Consider the following 21,916-nt stretch of genomic DNA (forward strand, 5'->3'; position numbering starts at 1 on the left):
ACCCTACAATAGGATCAGTCTGCTTTTTGGGCAGATCTGGGGGACCCAATAACAAAGGAGTTGCACTGAGTATCTTAGCATTTCCCACACCCATTGTCACCAGGTCTGCTGCCCGCCCAACAGCAGTGGATCTGTGTTACTCTTAGCCTTGCTTTTGCCATCATCCTTACAGGTGCCTTTCTTGTTGCTGCTCTCATTTCTTCTGAACTTGAACTCCAGGGTTCATTGAGTACCTCCCTACACTCTCAGGAGGTTTCTTTATTCCTCTAAAGTAGCTCTGCTTCCACCTTCTGTGTGCTTCACAGAAGTAGTGTAAGAGCCCTTCCGTGATGCTGCTGGCCTCACTTTGTCACTGAGATCCTGGATCCTGGCCAGCAGCCCTCATTCCTCAAAGCAGGTCCTGTGGCCTTAGAGGCCTGCCTTTGACACTAGCCGTGCAGCCAAGTATTGACAGGCTGTGTGCGCTCCTGCCTGAATCTTGCCCTCTCACTGCAGCAGTTGAGGAGAGCAGTGTCTGGGTCTCATGCCTGCTAATCTCTACCCTTCCAAGCTCTGCAGTCACTGCTCATATGCTCAGGTTTGCACCTGGTAGTATCGTTGATTCACAGATGAAGGAACAGGCAAGGAATGGTTGTCTAAGAGCTGAACTTGAGCAGACTCATCAGTCTTTCAACAGCATCCCAGGCAGTATAACTGTTCTGGAAATGCATGGCTGCAGACTTTCCTTCTGCTGCCACAAGTCACTAATTTCACCACCTTGGTGACTCAGCCACCACCTTGGGAGTGTCCATCCACTTATCCTTTGAGTGCAATGCCTACCTGTCTCTTCTTCCTTGCATCATGGTGCTCAGACTTGTGGCACTGCAAGGTCTCTGCAAATGCATCTGCCAATTGGTCACCCTTGTTCATGCTGTACCGGTGTGCTCACGTTGTCCTGTAGCCCCTTCCACTGAAGAAGCAGCTTCTCAGGCAGAGCACCGCTCCCACAGGCGAGGCCACCACCATCGCTCCAACACCAGCTTACAGCCCAAGCCCTGCATGGTAGAGCTGTCTTTCTGGGTCAAGGCTCTGGCATTCTAAGAGCAGTTGCTTCAGCAGAGTTTCTGGCCCCTTCTGCTTCACTGCTGTGCTGCCTGAATTCTGCTGGTACGCAGACGGTGGAAGTGCTGTCTCAAAAAACAGTGGTAAAATTACAGTGTGATTACAGTGTAACTTGAGATGGTCAACAGCCCAGTGGAGTGAGAGCCTTTGTCTAAAGGGCCTTATCGATGGTCCATCAGTGTGTGTGAATTGAAAAAGCAGTGTGCAAAATAAGTTTTGCATTGCTGTCTCTTACTCCCTGAACCCTCAAAGGATTCAAAGGGTTCAGAAAGTGTCTCTTTCACATTTCACTGAACTCTCAAAGGAATTTTCTTGCATTAGAGGCAGATATAGTGCCAGCCTATGTATTTTAAAACACTTCATATAGTTGGTATTTTTATGGACAGAAAGTGTAGGTTACAGTTCTACCAGTGTCTTGCTAGCCTGAGGACCCCTAAGCACTGTGCTCCTGTGTGTTTTATACTTTCTTTTATAGCCTAATATCTCACAAGTCTGAACTTACTATTTTTAATTAGCAGTTGTTTTCTTTAACTGCAAGCAGGGTGGTGGTATGACTTGATTTTTTGCCAGATCATTTCTATAGTATGTTGAATTAGAGCAAAAGAAGAAAGCTATTGTATGGAGAGTTTAAGTACTGTCTTACCATGTCAAACAGATTTTATTTGTATACAGTACTTGTTTTTGCCAGTGGTTGATAGTGTATATCATGGGAAGAGAACAGGGGAAACTGTAATGACACTTCCTCACTGTGCTCTCCTAGTGTGCAGTGACTTGAGAGTCGCAGTCAGGGACCGCCTGAAGTAGGGGTGAGGGCTGGATATTTAATAGCTGATGAATAGACTTGCAGTGCTGGCAGTGTACTGTGGCAGGCAGTTCCCCTAACGTAACTACACGTTGTGGGGACTACGTTCCTTTTGGTTTTTAATGTCTTTCTGCTAAATTCACTTGATTTCTGCCAATATCAGAAGTAGGAGTAACAGGCAACAGTTATTCTCTGTTTATCTCCATGCAGCCTTTGATTTTATAGACCTGCCACTTGATTTGGGTTACATCTTTTCCAGCCGAGAAGAATGCTATTGTCTTCACTTACATCTTGTGATGAAGCTATTGTCTTCATCCTTTTGCCCTTCTGACTTGTCCTTTCTAACCCTTCTATATCCTTTTTGAAATTATAAGACTGGATGTTCATCCAGCACTTGAGACAGCAGGTACTGTGTAATGGCGTAGTGGTGGTTTGGTTTCTGTTCTTCAGTTAGTAGTCTGTAACAAATTATTTTTCTTTCACTGCTCCTGATCACCAGTGCTTATAGTGCGACTCCAAGATCCAGAGTTCAGGCCCATCCTTGTGTCTATTTAAAAACCCAAACAACCAATCCCTAGGATTTTTTTCTTAACATACTTCACTTAGTGTTTCGTAGTATAACTTCACCTGCTATTTTACCATCAAGTTGTTACTTACAGATACTTCTGCAGTTCCTAATTTTATATAGTCATCCCTGTATACCAAAATTATATAGATGCAAACTGAGATTATGCCAAACAAAACTCTTTCTTGGCATGTGGTGCACACCTATGCAGGAAGCAGAGGGATATACGCCCTTCCAGTCTTGTACAACTGGAAAGCTATAGGCTCCTACGCTACTATGCCATCCAAACCTATACCACTTAAGTGTATAGGGATGCATGGAGACATGAGTGTCTCTCCTGCAAATAAGAATAAGCTGTATTTACAAGGGGGATGTCATAGTATTTTCACTCAAGAAGCGTGTGTGTGTGAGTGAGGAATCAAATTATGACAATTAAATACTAAAGAAATGGTAGTCTTAACGATGCAGTTTTTTTGGTGAGGTTTTTGCATAATTGTGGTTTATGATTAAAGTTTTCCTTTCCAATAAATTCTTCAGTCTAGGCTGAAAGCATGTAAGAGAAACTGTGTGTATGTCAATTTTCAAATCCTAGTGTGGTTTTGAAGAGTGTTATTTCTATGTATTTTCTAAGTTGGGAATATTTGCATATCTGGTTTTAACTAGTAAGCTATTCCAATTGGGAAATACTTTGGGAGTACTTTGAAACATTTCAGCACTGCTGGGGAACCTTTTGGTTAAAAAAAAAAATCTAAAAAAATTATCATATTTTAGTGTAAGTGAACAAGCTCCAAGCGCTTCTTGACTCTGCCCTACCCACCTGTCAGTCATGGAAAAAAAGCAGTCCTTGTAACAAAATTTGCTTGTAACTTCAGTAGGAAAAAAGATAATTTCAAAGGCTGGCATTCTAAATTTTTAATGTATGCATGTTGAAAAATATATAAAAGATTGTTTTATAAGAATTTAAACTATTAACCATCAGAATTATATAGTTGACACCTTTAGCTTTGAATGCCTAGTAAGCAATCACAATAGCTTGCAGGTACTTGCTTCACTTTACTTACTGTTTAACTTTACGAAAAGGGGTGTTTATTTTTGGTTGGCTGAAAGCAAAGCATTTTTCTTTGTGATGTAGGTGCAATATGCCATTAGACTCCATGTAAAATACAGGCATTTGTAGACTAGTGTTCCTGGTGATGAGCCCAGAAGGTCAGAGTGTACTACATGGGAGGAGCATGAGGAATATTAGCCATGGGCCTCATGCAGCACAGATTGATACCCTGCTTTCTGAGATGTTCCTGATTTGTCATTTGTCATTCATTTAGCTTGTTCTGATTTCCAGAGGATCCAGAGAGTTCCTTTTAATTTCATTATATGTGCCTGCCTACCCTCTGCTCCAGTGGCTCAGCAGAGCACTCTGTTTTAGTCACTCGTTTTGTTTCAAAGGACTAGAGTAATGCTGCTTTAATTGACCCTATTCCCTTAATCTCATTGGCGTGCATAGAGGATTCATTTTGATACATACAGCATTTGGTAATTAAATAGTTACCTTTAAAAAGTAGATAAAAATTCTGCCTTTAGCTGCTGGCCTCAGGTAACTTTTTGTGACTTTTTTCTTTTTCTTTTTTTTTTTTTTCCAGATATAGAACGTGGCCTCTCAAAGTGGATTAAAGCAACTTGTTGATATTTTTATTTATACTTTTTTTATTTTTGTATTTGACTTAAAGTGCCATGAAAAAATTTGCATATTGCAAGGTGGTCCTTGCCACCTCTTTGGTTTGGGTCCTTCTGGATATGTTTCTATTGTTGTACTTCAGTGAATGCAACAAATGTGATGAGAAAAAAGAACGAGGCCTGCCTGCTGGAGATGGTAAGTTTTCTGCCTGAGTAGTCTTTAAATTGTGCTCATGTAAAATTGCACTCCTTTTAAACATTTGATTTTTTTGCCCCAACAATATAGCATTGCATCAGCATTTAGATGTTGCTAAATGTTCAGTGTTTGTTTGAATGAAATAAGCACGTTGCTGAGATGTATGTTATAGAATTCTACATCTTAAGAATTTAAATCTAAGCACGAATGTGTATGGAAAAATAATAAAACTATGCAACAGCAAGCTGTTTAGGAATGTGAGCTATGTTAATATAGTCTAAAGCATGTTCTAAATTTCCAGCAGTGAGGAAGCAAAGGCATTGTTAACTTCACTAGACTTGGTAGTAAAACAAGCCAAACCAATGACCACACTTACTTGTGCCCTGGCCCTGCCACAGCGCACACCACACCACCGTCCACCCCCCTACAAAAAAGCCCACAACCAAGCCCCAAACAAAACCACAAAACCCCACCTAAGCCAAAATTTAACTGACTATAGAAATAAAGGACAGTGAATGTTGTAATGAAAATAAATATATGAAAATAACTAGAATAAACTTGGATGTAAAAGTGACAAATATGGGGGGTATATACACATATATACACACATACTTACGTACTTAACTTTTCCTTTGAAGTGAGAGCCATATTATTCAGTACTAAAGATCTTCAGATAAGATTTAGGTTTTGTTAACTGACATGGTAGTTTTTGGGTACCGGTTAGATGAGCTGAATGTGTTTTTTTTGGAAAGCCAGTGCCATTCGCGTTGCCAGCTTTATTTCAGGGAGGCCGTCATAGCTGATCACATGGGAGAAAGAGCTGGTGTAGGGAGACTTCTCATCTCTACCATGTCTCAGCACAAGTATTTAGAACTGCAGGCACCTGCTGCCTCTAGTTCATTTGTGAAGCATCTAATTTTGTAGTATGGGGTCTCTCCCACAGGGAGAGCTGTGTTTGTATGTTTCGCTGCTGCTGTAGGAAACTTAATCAGTGATGCTCAATGTTAAGTCTGATCAGCCAATTGTACTTTAGATTAATTAATGCTTTCCATCACAAAAACATTTTCACCTGTTCACATCTGGTATGGACAACTTTGACCTTCTTGGGAAATTTTCTGCAATGTTTTAAGAACACACTTGCTCTGTTATAGAATAACTCTGGGAACATGCTTAGGAAATGTTAGTTTTGTTGTAGTTTTTTTCCCCCATGATGAACACAAGCCAATAAATCTCCACAGGGAAACACAATGTATAGGAAATGCGGAATTTCTGTGCTTAGTACCTCTGAACAGTAGTTTCCACAGCTGCATGCATTTTATAGAGGTTCTAGTTCACTTGAGTTTTGCAGAAAGGGCTTAAATTTTCAGCTGTTTGCATTTCATCCTTCGGGTTTCTTTTTCAGTAAGTGGAAAAGAAAGTGAAAAGAAAATTAATTAGGGTTCTGTAGAAAGTATGTCTTTTATAGGAGCTCAGTCTTCCTTTTTTTTACCTCTCCCCCTCCGCCCCCACCCCCAAAGTTGGGAATTTTTTTTTTACATCAGAGTGTAAGATGATGACTGATACTGTGGTGGTAAGGAATGAGTCTACTTTTCGGGTTCCCACAAAGTTTTTACATGATGCTAAGGAGATAACTTACATCAGGCTTCTTTAGAATTGCAACAGGATTTTTTTCTGCTTTTGGCAAACAGCATTTGTAGTCAATATATATGAAGGGGTGGAAAGTTCAGATGACTTTACACAAAGTCATCGGGGGGGATCCTTCAGGTGAGGGAAGATCTGCAGTTTTTAAAGCTTATAACTTTCCCTATGCAACATCAGTTTTACTTAGCTGAGTACAGCCTTCATTCTGGCCTTTCCCTAACCTGTGTGTATTAAAATCCTTTAGCTTTTTAATATCTTATAGTTGGCTTGTAAACAAACAAACAAAAAACCCCAAAACCAACTGACCAAACAAAACCTTGTGTATAGTTTTGTATATTTGTCTTGTTTTTTTAAATAGCTAACTTTTCTTAAGGTATGTGCAGAAATATGTCTGCTAGAAACTGTGGTTGTAGTTGACACTGTGGCACTTCTTTTTTACCCAATTGCATGCCTGATCTTAGATATTCCTGCTTGTACCGGTAGTTTACTGACTAGAGTCTGTAGTGGATTTATTCCCACTCAGAATGCCTAGAATTTTCTCAGATAACACTGAAGTTATTTTTTCTGTTAAGCTTTTATCAAAATCTGCTTTTGCACTTCACATTTCACCCCCCCTTCATTTCCATAATTGATTTAGTTTTCTTGATTCAGCATAAATTATGTAAGTGTTCTGAATTTAATAGTCTCTTGTCTGTGTCACTCTGGTATATAGCTTCTCTTTGCAATTCGTGGAAGAATTCCATGGCATTTAATGAACCTACTTGACATATGAGTTAAGTTTTTCTGAAGAGTTTGTAAGTTTATTTTAGGCTATGCTCGCCTAGTTGGAAAGATTCGTCTTTAGATATTTCAGCAGGAGCAAAGGATTTTGAGCATAATTTTGGACAGTTCAGGCTTTTTTGAAGTTACAAGGATGTTTTCCTTAGGTTTCTAATACAGAAAATGAAGGGAGTTTCTTTTATCAGAATGAGACTTAAAAGAGCCGTGGTCTGAATTGCCTTTGGGAAAAAAATTTCTCCTAGGTATTGATGGCATAGGATACTAGCATCTTAAATTGTGAGCTTCAGCTTATGCATCTAATATTGGATTGTATTTATACCACCGTTACATTTTACAAATTGCTCAAAATAAGTAGTAAAGGAATGTGGATCTGTGGAAAAATGTACGTACATGATTATGGGGAAATGTAAGATGAGTGGGATAAAGGTCCTTGTGTCCACTATCAGAGAGGTGTTGAGGGTTGGTAGTTGAAATGATGCAAATGTGGAGATGAGGGGACAAAAGGTGATATGGAAAAGGAACAAGCGCTTATCAGGCTGTGAGCGAGAGAGCCGAGATGAAGATGTTTCTGGAAAAGGGGGCCTGGCATGGAGTCTGGGTGGTACAGGTCTGGGGAACTAAAGTGATACCAGAGGAGGAGTAGTTACAGTCTAGTGACTGTAATTGTGTGGGATGGTTTGGCAGTAGGCTCCCAGCCCCTCCACCATGGCAGAAGACAACAAGGGTAGCTTTGGGAGGCAGCCTGCGGAAACGGGATCAGAACCTCTAGCAGTGTTGATTCCAGCATCAGTCTTGGGAGCTGGGTAAGGGAGCCCGTGTTTGTCCTGGCTGGTACTGCTGCTCGCTCTTCTCTCCGCTGTGACCACTCCAGATAGGTGGGAGTAGGTTGGGGAAAGCTCTCCTCAGTGCTCAACCCAGATTGTCCCACCTATTCTGAGCTACCCAGTTGACCTGGATGGTGTATATCCCTTGCCCAAACTGTCACAGATTTTCTTTCTATTGGTATAGCCTCTGGGTAGTGGCTCCCTTTTTATAATTCCTGATGGTTCATCAGTCAAATTCACAAAGAGTAGCTGTTGATGGAAGGCTATTGGTGTAAGTTTAAAGGTTGTCATGAGTTGGAAAGATAATCACAGAAGCTTAGTAAGCGTCCATGCTATGTAGTTGTTTTTTCTGAACCTGAAAATCATAGCTAGTTGAGCATTATTGTTTCCAGGTGGGGTTTTGACATTACAATTTAGATTTCACAGCTTGGATCAGAACTTACTGATAAGTGTAAACAAGTTCTAGACTTAAAGAAAGAGTTCAGACTGTTTTCTAACTATATAAAAAGGGACTGTTCCTGTAAACAAAAAATGCCCAGGTGGTACTGTGGTTTTACTAATAAAGTTTTTTTGTGTAGCTCCATCTTATTTCTGTAAGAGTCCTGTATATCAGCTCAGAGGTCTTGACTTAAATGAAAATCAAATGAGTCCTTTGTTACCACAGTTACAGGCTTCCTAAAGATATGACTGCAAAGGAACTTTCAGCTTTGGCACTTCATGCAGTTTCTAAGTAAACTTCCAAACTCATCCTTTTTCCCTTTTTTTTTTTTTGCCTCAAATGGCATTCCAGTTATGTAATGATTAGAATCCTTGGAGGGAAAAAAATATATTTCAGACCTAGGATTGGTATTGCAAGAGTCTTGTTATCTCAGCTACTTGCTATTTACATTCTTTTCTTGGGGCAATGACAAATTTAAACTAGGACCAGCCATTTTTGTCAAGTGCCAATTAAGGCCTCGTGTTCTGAATTTTGAGCTCTTTGGTAATGATGGATCTCTTAAGTTGTGACTTGGTTCTGAATATTCTCATCTGCATAAAAAATTCCTAAGAAGAAAAGTAAGCAGCTTCAAGATATAAAACACAGATTCAGTTTTTGAAAAGAGGAACTGTCCATCAAAAAAATCAGTCTAGTTCTGTAAAGGCTGAGGTGTGTCTAAGAGACAAAACTTCTCTGAGGTTTTACCTGTCCATAAAATTTGTAATTTTGGGAAAATCTTGTTGGTTTGTGTTTACATGGAGCTACATGCTTTTGTGGGAAAACAGATTACCATAAATGCAGAAACCTCAGAGAAAATGGTTAACTTCTCTTGGAAAGTCATCACTGTGCCTGCACGCCAAGCTTGCCTGTCTTTGCATTTAGTGAGTTCCATAAAATATCTGTGGATCTAATTAGCTGTTGCTGGATTTTTCTGCAGAAGTGGGGGCTACTTTATTTAGGTAAAATGTGTAATCAAGTAGTATGTATTTGCTGGAGAAATTTAAAAATTCAACTGATGAATTTGTGGAATTTATACACCTGGAATCCAACTTGCTGATGTCCTCAAGTAGCATCTAACAGCAAGATCTGCAAATGTGAAAGATGTGGTTTCGGTTAATTTAGCTATTCAGTGTAACTGGTTTAGTCAAAGTTAAGAAACAACTCGGAGTGTAAACAAAACAGGAAATTATTTTTTCTTCTGAAAAGCAAATATGGTATTCACTCTTCAGAATGCTAAAAATCATGGTGACTATAACTATATTCTGATAGCTTTTGTTTAATCATTTTAGTTATGTTGAACATGCATCATTTAATCATTTTCTGTCCAAGTGAACCTATACACTAATTGCTATACACTTAATAAAAAGTTATGGTAGCCCACGTAATAAAACCAAGATGAATATCTAAAGTAAGCCCAAATAATTGACTGATTGTGTACCATGCTTTTATATTACTTATCCCTCCAAAAGACAAAAATTCTAGTTTAAAAGGTTATGCAATGGCTAATCAGCAAGTTTTGATGTCGGTTCAATAGTACTTTCCTAGGAGGCAAAGATGCAAAGCAAACTGCTTGCTCATTTTAACCCCTGGTTAAAAGAGTGCCTAAGTCAGTCTGCTCAGGACCTGCTTGGACATACTCATTCTGTCAGTTTTCAGTGTATGTGTGGATGGCTGGCAACTTCTAGAATTGTATAGCTCAACTGGAAGTCAACGGCATTTTGGTAAAAAGAAAGCATCTCTATGGCAGGAGGATTTTCTCTGCTAAATGTTACTGTGCTAATGCAAATGGTGCAATCGCTTCAAGTACTTGAAAACGAAAGTTTCTCAAGGAACACATTGTGCTTTTAACAGATAAATGCTAAATGCAAACTAGCAAAATGTTTCAGTTATTAGTAAGAATATATAATAAGTCTTAGTGTTTCAGCAAGGATGGAAGTCTTGGGCTTTCTTTTAAATTTTATTTTTATTCTTTACACGGCGACTTGCTCTTGGCATAAGCTTTAATTACACTGTGCTGTCCTAGATGCAAATTAAAGATAACTTGAAGCTAGGCTTATTACTGAGGGCTTTGGTGCCCTTATTTTAAAATACCTCCTGTTCCTCCATTTAGATTTTAAATTACTATTTTTTTTAATTAAAATTTTTACTCGATTTGTAAAGTAGTAATATATTTCAAATTCAGTATTCAGGCATTTAAAACATTCCAGTTCAGGAGAAAATAAGTGAGTATTTGTAAAGAAAATGTAACAGTTTTTTAAAAATTATTTTTTAATTATTTGTTTTTTCACTTGTTTAAAAAAACCAAATAATACAAGAGTCTGGATTCCTTTTCTCTTTCCTGTCTCCCTCATCAGTTTGATCAGATATATGCTATTTAAGATTTCTTCGGTTTAAACATGCTAAATGTTAATGTTTCTGTTTCAAGTAGCAACATTAAACTCCAAAATGTAATGATGTTGACTAAAAATAACGTTAGTAAACCTAAGAGAAATTGTTTCTAAACTGTAAATGCCGATGTCATTCCGTCAAAATAAAAATGTTGAAATAAATATAAAGATATAATTTTACTTGAATCTTTACTAAAATCCCCATAAAGAAAAATCCAACTTTTCCTGAAAAGCTTGTGTGTGCAAGAACAATCTAGATTATAAATGTCTGTTGTTCTAGAACTTTAACAGCAAAGTCAATTAGGACATAATGCTAATAGATATAAACCCTTACTGTTTTTTCAAATGAATTGTGGTGTCCAAGAGTAGTGCATAACTACTTCTGTTAAACTCCCAAATACGAAGATTCGTTTTCACTTCCAAAACCTGGGGGGGAAGGGGTGGGTTTAGAACACTGTTATAAACAGTAATACTCACTCCTACAGTGTAAAATAAAGTATCAACAAACAAAAACAAGCATAAAATTAGTTACCAATATTTTATCTATTTTTAGTTCCAGAACCCATACAAAAACCACATGAAGGACCTGGAGAGATGGGGAAGCCTGTGGTCATTCCAAAAGAGGAGCAAGAAAAAATGAAAGAAATGTTTAAAATAAATCAATTTAATTTAATGGCAAGTGAAATGATTGCACTCAACAGATCTTTACCTGATGTCAGGTTAGAAGGGTAAGTGCTTTATGTTGTATTAAAAGTGTACTCTACTTAAATGAAGAATGTGCAAAGAATGATCCAAAACGAGTTCAGTTCTGTAAGATCTTACTTTTGAAGTGAAAAGTAGGAGGATTTCCTGTTTATTGTGGTACTTACTTGTAAAATAAGATTGAGCAGCAGAAACCGGTTTTATTCAGTATTATTTAACTTTGAATCTGATTATGAATATGAAGCCTGTTCAGGGGAATGGAAATTAATTTGGTTGAAGGAAACAAAGTTAACTTAAGACTTGGCATTTCAGGAAAAAAATTACTTATTTGAAAAATTCATGCACTGCTTGTAATGAGGCAAACTAAAGTTCTGAATTATATGAAATATAAAAGGTTTGATGATGAGAGAAGTACTTTAAAAATTTCTTACCTAATGAAATGTGCAAAGCCTCATTTAGTTTGTATTATAATATTTTCTAATATCCATCTGGTTTGGGTTTGATCTTGCCTCTGAAATATTGATCCTTTCAGAGCTATTTGAGTCATAAGTAATTTAAAAAGAAAACTGTAGCCTTGTTTTAAATAAAACTAAGATTGCTTTAGTCTCCTGGGGCTACTGTGGCAGGGTAGCTGATGACTCCCCCCACCCTCAATCCCTCTCATTTATGAAAGGGACTCTCAAGTTAAATGAAGCTCATGAAACAAGATTTTCCCAATCAATTATCAGCATTCTCTTGCAAGAATCAGATGCTATACAAACCCCATTTCTTTAGAAGCTTTGCTGTTGCTTCTGCATATACAAGGCCAAGCTGCTGGATTAATTTCTTTTCATTTCCTACCTCAGAAGATAATACTAGAAGAATGAGATGAAGCTCTGACCACTTTTCATTTTTAGTGAGTGATAAAGAGCTGGTTTGTAGGTACTTTCAACTATTTTAATGAATGTGATTCTATGTAGTGTGAAAGTTCCTGGTAGTGCAGGTGTTCTTAATAATTGAACTGTATATTTTTCAAAATATTGATTTCATAATCTGAATTAGTGTAACTTTTCAATTGATTTTCAGACATATGAGTCAGATTTTATGGTCACTACTTGCCTGTTTCTCTGGATGATGGAAGAATGCAAATCATGAGCTTGCAGGGTTTTCTTTTGAAACTGACATGTTATGGGGGGTTATTCCTTTTCTCTCATGTTACTGCTCTGATTGTGGTTGTAACTTGGCAATGATATCCCTTGGCATTCATGCAGATTCATGTGTAGTGTCTTCCCCCTCTATCACACTCTACAGAATAAGAAATTGCCTCACTGTAAAGGGGTTACTTCCACTGGTTAAGGACTTGTAGTTAGTATTCTCAACTTGCTTTACTCGTGAGAAAAATCCTAAGTTTCACTGGAGACTTGCCAAACCTGGGATGCTAATTTGGGGTGATTTCTTTATGTTTTTTTCTGGATGAGATGAATGGAAAGAATTAACAAAACTATGGGGAAATTATAGTTACAACAGTTGGCTATGTGGAAGGTAAACATGAGTAATTTTTCATTATGACCCTGGAAGTATGGAATAAATTAACATCATCTGTTTATCAGCATTCATATTGTAAAACTTGCACGTATGTATTCTACCATTTTTATAGTGTAAGTGCAAAGATACGAAAATAAATTTGTGGGTCTAAAAAGTTGACTTAATCATAAGCTTTGTGAAGTCTAGACTTCTAATAAACCAAAAATGGAAAGAGAAATTGTTATACACTATTAAAAAATGTATTACTTAAGTACCACTCAAGCTTTTGCAGACAAATGGAATCACAATTTTAAATCAAGTTGAGCTACAGGAAGTTTTTGTCTTGAACACTTGGCTATGCTCTGCACTTACTGTATTTCACAGTAAGATATGCATTATAGATTTAGTAATGTTGCATTTGTTTCTCTTATTCCATTTGTATGGAAAGAAATACTGTCACTATATTATGCGTGTGAAAGTGGAATCAGAATAAAATTTTAGGTAAGGTTTCAGGGTAGGGTTGGATTTTCTGTTTTTGTGAATTGGTGCCAACAGTTTTAATTTTTATTTGCTGTGTACATTTTTAGTAGATTTTGAGAGAGAAATGGTCCCCAAAAAGCTCCTCCTTTGGTCGTCTTTTCAGTATGTACTCTATAAGGTCACACCAATTAAGAAGTTAGGGAATGTGTTAACACTTCTTCAGCAGATTTGAGAACAATGCTGTATTTACAATGCAAGGGTATCTTAATCTGTATGTGTGGATTAATATTACTTTTCAAGAACACTATAGCCATTTTCAGAATTGTGAAAACTATAAATATGCTCTGGTGTTGTATGTTTGTCTTACAAAAGTATTTGTTTGATTAGTCAAAATACTCACATGGTCAGGAACACTTTGTTGTGTTGGAGTTGCTTCTGTTATGACTTGTTCTATCTATATCCCTGCTAATATAGAAATAGTTTGGGGAGAAGGAGAATGGCTAATTTCTAATCATTCCTTACCACATTTATATACTTACAGCACAGCTGCAGTAGCGCTTTCAATCAAGGTTTTGAAAAAGCAGGGTATGTTCAAAGGCATACTTAGCTGTTCAACCATGTAATTATTTTCTTCGCAGGTTTTGTGGGTTGCTTCCTTTAATGTAGTGTGGGGAGAATATGTGACTATTTCAAGTCCTATAATTCTCCAGCATGTCAGTTTTTCTATAAAGCAGAAGTCTGTAAAAGTTTTGCCTAACGGTTCATCATTGAAAAGCTGGTGGAATCAGGTGTGCCAGGACCAATTTGCTACATGTATTTAATGGGGGTGGCATAACCTCTCGGCTGGAGAGCAGCTTTTGAAGTCTGCATTATACTTCACATTAATTTCCAGTTCTGCCAAATCCCCCTGTCATCCGTGCAAAGGCAAGCACATTTGTGTGTCCGCTCAGTCCTCGAGTGCTCATAGGTTAATGTCTATAGGCGACCCACTCCGGGCATCATATTTATGTTTTGGCCAAGAAATGTTGTTTCCTTACTGGAAGAACAAATATGTGAGCTGTTTTAATAACTTCTAGGCATTTCTCCAGCTCAAGGAGCTCCTCAGTATGAGACATCTACAGAAGTTGAAAACTGTGTTCTGTTGAGCTGTAACCCAGTTGTATTAACAGATTTATATTTATTTTTACTATTTGGCACAAAATTACTGAGGCACACAGTTACCTTTAAAAACATTGACATATGCCAGAATTGCTAGTCATTTTATGTCTGTAATTGGGAGCTTTATTCTACTTACTCTTATCGTTATCCCAACTGAATGATTTGCTTAAGAGAAAAAGCTCAATCAGAAGTAACTTTTTTAGTCTGGATACTTCCCGGAATCTGGACTGGGGTATGTTAGTGTAACTAACTAATGTAACTGAGAGGGCCACAGCCTCTGGGGGGATTGTTGCAGGGCAACAAGCAGCTGGGGATAGCAAGTTGTTAATAGAATAATTTCTGTAAGCATGTCTTATTCTGATCTGTGAATCAGTCATCAAGGTGGGAGTTGATTCACAGTTGCCAGGAAAATATGCAGCTGTGGGCTTGACATGACAGCAAAGTGAAAGATGGGTGATTAGGAACACTGGAATCTTGCCTTGAATTTACTGGGGGTGAGGAAGGCAATGAATAAAATAGGTATCAGTGACTAGAAGAGGTGTTCAGCTGTGTATATGTGTCTTAGACTGGTATTCAGGCTGGAAATGCTGTGGTTAAATGCATGACATTTGTATGTGTCATATGACTTGGTTTTACTCTCAATGCTGTTTGAGGTTAGTTGGAAGCTGCTTTGCAAAATTAAGAATGAGTACTGTGTTCTAAAGCTGAGCTTTTCAGGCTGTATTCATTATTTAATAATTTGTGGAATATGTAAAACATTTAAGGAGACATTTGTGTCCCGGGTGTGAGAGTTTAAGCCCAATTCTGACTTTTTTAAACTAGAAAAGAGCATCTCAAAACGCTGCTCTTTTCCAGGTACAAGTGGTCAAGGCTGGAAACAATGGAGGCGTAGCTGGGACAGAATGCTGTCATTCATCTAAGCTCTGGTCTACACTGGAGTTTATGATGCTGAGCTAGGAGGGAGTCCTATTTTGCAGGGTGAGATTTCTAGGGAATATGGTAGGCTTTCCCAAGCAGACCTGCAGCAAGGAGGAGTGTGGATCGCTTTGGAATACCTTAACAATCTTTTCCCCAAGGCTGCAGGTTCTGTAGAAATTCACATAAAAGAGCTTCCTAGTCTTTTTTTTTTTCCCTTAGTTGGTATAATTTTGCCAGAGTTAAGGGTGTCAGAAATTTTATTATACCTCAGTCGGTTCTGCATAACATTTGGGATCTTTTAACTGTCCTTTTCTCAAACTGTTTGTATCCGGGAAGTAGGTAGCTGGGTTTCAAATGGTATAAATAGTGTTAGGGCATAATCAGAGCTTATAGCCAGGTGGCCCTCCATATTTGAGTGAACTGACTCTAAGTTCGTACAAACTGTGACGTCAGCCACTTAATAGAAAAGTAAGATGCAGATCTCTAACTAAGACCTTAATGTTTAACTAGGACATTATTAAGACTTTTTTGCTGAATCAAATTATGCTGCTCAGTTCCTGCTGCCAAGCTTACTTGCACAATTGGGAGGAAGCAGGCAGGGTTTTTTTTTTTTTCTGAGGTTAAGCCTTTTTTCTAAGTCTAAACTAAATGAATGTTGTGGAGTTTAGAGCAGTTATGCTGGGCTCCTTTCTGAGTAAGTCCAACATATGACTAATTCTGTCGTCTCTTTGCTTAGAAAGAACCATATTTAGGTTTAGATTTAGGCACTGTTAATTATATGATACAATATAATGCTTTTCAGTTATGGGACTGTGATCTGGTTTTCATACATGTACTTTAAAAATATGTTGTTTTTAAACCTGAATTGTATGTGTGAGATACACTGGAATTTAGATTTTTAACTTCTCAGAACAAACTGATTTGCTGTATATCTTAGGATACTACAGTTAAATTGTAATAGAACACATTCATAAAATTTACACAATCCCTGTGTGAGGAAAATAGTTTGGGTAAATGTACTCATAGTAAAACTAGTAAGGCTACATATGCTCTTACAACTCAGATGTGTGACATTTTATGGGGTTTTTAAATGGCAGCACTTAAAGTATTTACTCTGTGAGGGTTCTGATAGTGTGTTCTTTTTGCTTTTAATTATTTTAATTCAGGAGAATAGCTAAGGGGGCAGTTTTATACTACATATAATCTGGTGGACTGCAGCCAAACGGAGTGTTCTCACTGCTTCTGTTCATACTGATCTGATGATTGTGTGGCCTTGGCATTCACTGGCTGGATGGAGGATTGCACACCAAAGAGGAGAAAAAAATATGTTTTGTTGAATCAGCAAACTGAGGCAACACACAGCAGCTCTGTGATTACCGGATCTGGTGTAAAGAAGGGGATGGGACAAAACTGTAATGGTCTAAAGTGGGATTGTTGTTTTTGGCAGCAGTTTGCAGTTGCACCAGATTAGGTGAAACATGGGGGGAAAAAACCCTGTGTGTATTAAGACACACTTTTTTCTTTTTCTTTTTTTTTAAATCCCCATAAGATCATGGGGATTTAAATAGCTCCATAAATTGTGATATGCTTTGTGAACTTTTGGTATTCATTTAGCTCAGGTCATAGTGACATAAAAGATAATAAAAAAGAGCAAGTTGTCAACATAGGTGGTGAAAGACTTCAGAAGTTTATTCAATGTTTTGGTACAGGCTAGAAATCTAGACTGTTAATTAACCTGGCACCTGTAAAGGAAATCTGCTAATCTGATGACTAGCAATGTAACTTTCAGCAATGTCATGCTCAAAGTCTGAAGCATGTGAGGCATTAAAGACTTTACGGTTCTTTCAAGCAGGAATATTTTTTCATCTGGCTTTTGTGGTGCATATAGCTTGTTGCTGACCCACTGTAGAGTCAACATTTGGAAATGTTCTTGTTCGTGTTGACTTAATGAGTTAGCTGGAAGAAATTACCTATAAATCTTTTTCCTAGAGAAAGTTTAGAGGGGAAAAAAGTCACTTTAAAATCAGCTTGCTTCCTGTAAACTGGTTTGGGGTGGGTTTTTTTTGGTTATATTTCAACATACATATATATACACATACATAATATCCATATGTGTGTCTGTATATACATGCAAACACTTGGCAATCTCATTCTTAGTTATAAGAGTGTTTTCCATTTTGGATGAGCAGCCATATCCTGAACTTTTTTTAAATTGATAGGTCAAGTATGGAAAATAATTTGTCTAGAGGACTTAAGGTTCAATTTCAGTCTTTGAGGACAGAATTGGTTTTGCTTCTGTCAAGAGGTTCTTTCCTGTGATCACTTTCAGGATAAGGAAAACAGCCAACTGCAGCTGCTTATTTTTGTGAAATTCTGCTTGAATTCTGTAACCACGATGGTTTTAAGGACCATTTTGGATTTTGTTTCCAGGGTCTAAAGAAGATTTCTACTTGACTCATGAGATAATGCGACCTTTCTTATATCCAAATCTTTGAGATCAGAAGAAAGGAAAATTTCATACTCTTGATGTCAGGTAAATTATGTAACACTATTGAAGGGAGACACTAAGCAGGCTGGATGGAAATGTTTAAGTAAGAATAAAGGATTTGCCTGCATTCAAGTCACCTGCTTAGAAAGATTAATTGGAGTTGTGATATAAATTATAGAAATGAAGACCTTTCTAAACCAACTTGTTCCGATTTGATTGGACGAAGCAGCTTCAGGGTTAGCATGAAGTTTTATTGCAACCTTACCTGTCTGTAGCGCTTTCTCTTTGTGCGGCCACAAGTTAAAACTGTGGTTGTATGCAGAGTCTGTGTACTGAGAAGTGGTTTGGCATGTTATGACAGTCAGTGATTCCATCTTTCTTAGAATACTTCTGAGAATTATTGCTTTTAGCCATGTTGCTTCTGTGTGAAAATTAGATCATTATCCAGCTGGATTGTCTTCGATTTGAGAGCTTGAGGTATTGTTGAAATTTATGTCACAAGCAGATTTATTAACACCCTTGTTCATAACGATATCAGGATGATGCTGCTCATATCCAGGAAAGACTAAGTCAGTGTTTACCAGAAACACACTACTTGACTTAAGTGCTGGTGGTTCTTGCTGTAGTGTTTTGACACTTTCTGTGCTACCCCTGCCACAGGGCGTTACCTTCTGGTGGAAATGTAGGTCAGTCTCAGCAGCTTCAGGGTGACTCTCGGTCTTGTTTCAAAGCCGTTTTCATTCATTACTTCAGTAGAGGGGAGATTCTGTGTTGGGCATAGCTGTGCCTCAGCTTTGTTACATTAACTTCATTGCAGGCTATAACTTATGGAAAATGGACAGGTAAACAATGGAGTACTGACATTTTATGGCGCTGCAGCAATATTCATCAGATATCAGTAATTAAAGCGTGGCGTTTCATGAGAGGAGCTCAGACTTCCTGATTTTCTCTCTATTGATTTGGCATTAACTTTGGTAACCTCAATAGAAAATAAATGTGTGTTTTCAAGTCTAAGAATACCGATGCTTACATCCCAGATACTCCAGTATATTTTAATACTAAAGAGTATGCTGTTTGTACTGCATTGGTAATATTAAACACATCTATTACGGGGGCTGTGCTGTGTATCGTTTCCTCAGAACTTCAGCTCTAACCTGATTTTTAGCAAGACACAGATTATTCCTTTGTCACATTTAAGTTCTGGGATATAGTTTATTTATAACTGCAGCTTTTATTTATAACTCTTGTTCATAGTGTGCAAGATAAGACATTGTACTAATTTTGTAAGATGACGAAATAGATCTCCCTCCCTGCCCCAATCTGTTGCCAGCACAGCTTTCAAAAATACATTGGCACTGCATTATCCTAATGCACATACGAACTCTGGTCTGAGCTCCGCTGGGATTTCCCAACTGAGCTGCCTAGTGCACAGGAGACACTTTTGCTTGTGTTCCATCTCTGTCCTTTATCAGTGTGCTCTGGGCTGTGTGCGCTGGGCTAGAAAACAAGGATTGCATACGTGTTTTACTGCTGTTGATGTTTTTGAGCCACTGGAAATTATTGGTCATGCCTTGTTTCTGTGAAAAAGTGGTGGAATCTGGGAATAAACTTGCTATCAGGTATAGCAAGTCAGGGTTCAGGTAGTGTCTGAGTCTATTAAATTTTGTGATTAGGTAAGCATAAGTGGCCTCATTTTGAAAATTCCTTATTTTAAAAAAATACTCTGATGTTACGTGTCCTCTCATTGCTCTTTCATAGACAATAACCTGTTGGTGGCATCAGAAAGAACAGAGATGTGCACTACAGTATTTAGAAATTTAGCATTTATTTCTAATACAGAATATAATGATGACATCATCTTTCTAGAAAATCATCTAAATTTTTTTTTCACGTTCCATTGTTCACCTCAGTGAATGAGGTTTTCCTCATTGTGTCTCACTGCATAGCATTATGAAAGTGTATACTTGATTTCCTACAAGACCTCTGCCCTGTTTATAGCTGGTTTTGGGGGTGTATGGTTCTTTAGCCTGTGAAACAAAAGTGTTTAAGAGCTATAAGGACATTAAATCCCATTTTATTATATTAATTTCAGAAATGATTTAGCATGACTTGGAAGAGTGTGCAAACAGATCACTGCTAACATTTAAATATTTGTCTTTCAAGATATGACAATATTGCACATGTAACACTCAATTTTGGGTTTTAGGGATAATTTCTAAGTAAATTGATCCACAAATACAATTTCATAACATTGATAAAATGTCAAGTGCTGTTCCGTAGTATGATGGCTGCACAGTTGCATTTTTTTAAGATAATATTTGAAGTGTTTGTAAAAGTGCCAACAGTAAGCTGAAAGAGGAGGCATTGGCATAGCGAAGGGTGGTGTCCCAAGTTCCCAGTGTCTGTGCATCTTGGGTGCTGGTGGCTAGAGCAGGTAAGCCTTATTGATCTCTGAGTAGGGCACTGAGCAGAGCTGATAGGTATCAGAAGTATTTCACCTTCTGAGGAATTCAAATGAAGGATCTTGTAAGATTGCCTGGTAGATTTCTTCTGTCCCTGCGGTGGTGAAGTATGTTTTTCTCATTCTCTCACTGGCATGAGAGAAGAGAGGTTTCCAGTTCGGCCAGATGTGGAGGAGGGTTGAAAGTACATGGTTGTGGTGTTGCAGAAAACACAGTATGAGGGTTTGTCTTTCTGTGCACGACTGTGCTGAAGCAGCAGTTAAACTATGAGATTTAATGGTTTAATTTTATTTGGAAAGAATTGCCTTACTTGATGTCTCTTCTTGTTATTTCTGTAATTTCTTCTGTGAGCTATTTGTACCCTGGGGTGAAAGAGAAAGTAGGAAAGCAGTTTCTTCAGAGGCTTTTCAGGTGCATTTGGAGTAGCATCAGGTAGGTTTCAAATACCTATACATAGTCCACTGAATAAAATTCTGAGATTATTTTTTCCCCTGAATGTCTCCCCATCTACAACATGCAGAGCTTCTATATGATTCAATTAACACCTGCACAAAAAGTCATGGTAACAGAGAAGCATAACACAACTCAGAGCTGCTTTTGACCTCCCATTTTAAGAACTTCTGTAATGGATTTAAAATTTGAAATCAGGCTACAGGGTATTAAGGACAACAACTTGTACTTATTTTGCTGTCACTGTTCTTCTTTAGGAATGCTATACACATATATGCTAAAATCTGTCCTTCCTTTGCCTTTAGTCCATTGATCTGAAATTCAAATTATGATGGATTTGGACCTGTTACATTGCCTTGTGCTTTTGGGGAGGTGTGGACCTAGGAGTAACCATGTAGCTATAAGGAACTAGGCCAAAGTATTCTGAATATATGATGCTAAACTGCAAAAAAGTGACATTCTGTGAAGAATGTTATTAACATCTTAACAGAGGTTGGAAGAGAGTTATGTCTTTATAGTCTGTTCCTTTGCACAACAACTTTTTAAAGTATCGTTTGTAAACTCAATTTTTTTCTCAAATCTGATTTTGATGGGGTATTAAAGATCTTGGATAACTTTAATTTTATTTCCTAATTAATTTTCCACTTCATTTCCTAATTACATGGAAGCAAGAAATCAAACATTAGGGAAGAATACAAGGCTAATGCAGCTGAAGGTGGGGATTTAAGTGCATGAGACGGAGACTTGCTATGAAATAAAGCATTACTGATTTGAGCATTGGAATGTGTACATTAAGAAATGTAGACTAACTAGGCTTTTTGTTTTGATCATATTTTAACAATCTGGCCTATTCTTTTTCTGTGTCTTTAGGTAATAGGGCAGTAAGTCTCTGCTTGCATTTAAAATGTCTGACATTTTTGGGGAGTTTCCACAATCTAAATAATGTATGGAATCACATTAGCCGAGAGTTTGCATGGTGAATGCCATAGATTAAGGAAAGGATGATGCATTCCATATGAAGTAGACATGCTCAGCTGCCGTTTGGAGTCTTCATTAAATTACTGGAGATGGTATGCCTTCCTAATATTATGCACTCAATTTTAAAACTGTTTGAGGCATGATCCAAGAAAAGGAACATAATGTATTAGTAGTTCATTAAAATTCAAATTGTCCTTAATTCATACCCTATGTGTCATACCCCTCATGGTTATATTCCGCTACTAATGTTGCGTAACTGTTGGTTGAAACTAATGCTTTGTTTTAAATTCTATAGTAATCCCTGTCTGGTGTAATTTGTTTTCAAATGAAAG

At 37.7% G+C, this 21,916-nt stretch overlaps 1 protein-coding gene across 2 annotated transcripts in view; it reads left to right on the plus strand.

Moving 5' to 3' along the window:
• GALNT1 (polypeptide N-acetylgalactosaminyltransferase 1) overlaps positions 1–21,916 on the plus strand; it is a 92,730-nt gene that overhangs the window by 43,162 nt on the left and 27,652 nt on the right. For both annotated transcript variants that reach the window (XM_080380007.1, XM_080380006.1), the window contains exons 3-4: positions 4,106–4,335; positions 10,999–11,173. In XM_080380007.1, the coding sequence (XP_080236133.1) occupies positions 4,197–4,335; positions 10,999–11,173 (314 nt within the window). In that variant the 5' untranslated portion in view covers positions 4,106–4,196. The remainder of the gene's footprint in view (positions 1–4,105; positions 4,336–10,998; positions 11,174–21,916) is intronic.

The sequence above is a fragment of the Falco punctatus genome, assembly GCF_963210335.1.
Source record: "Falco punctatus genome assembly, chromosome: 3".
NCBI lineage: Eukaryota > Metazoa > Chordata > Aves > Falconiformes > Falconidae > Falco > Falco punctatus.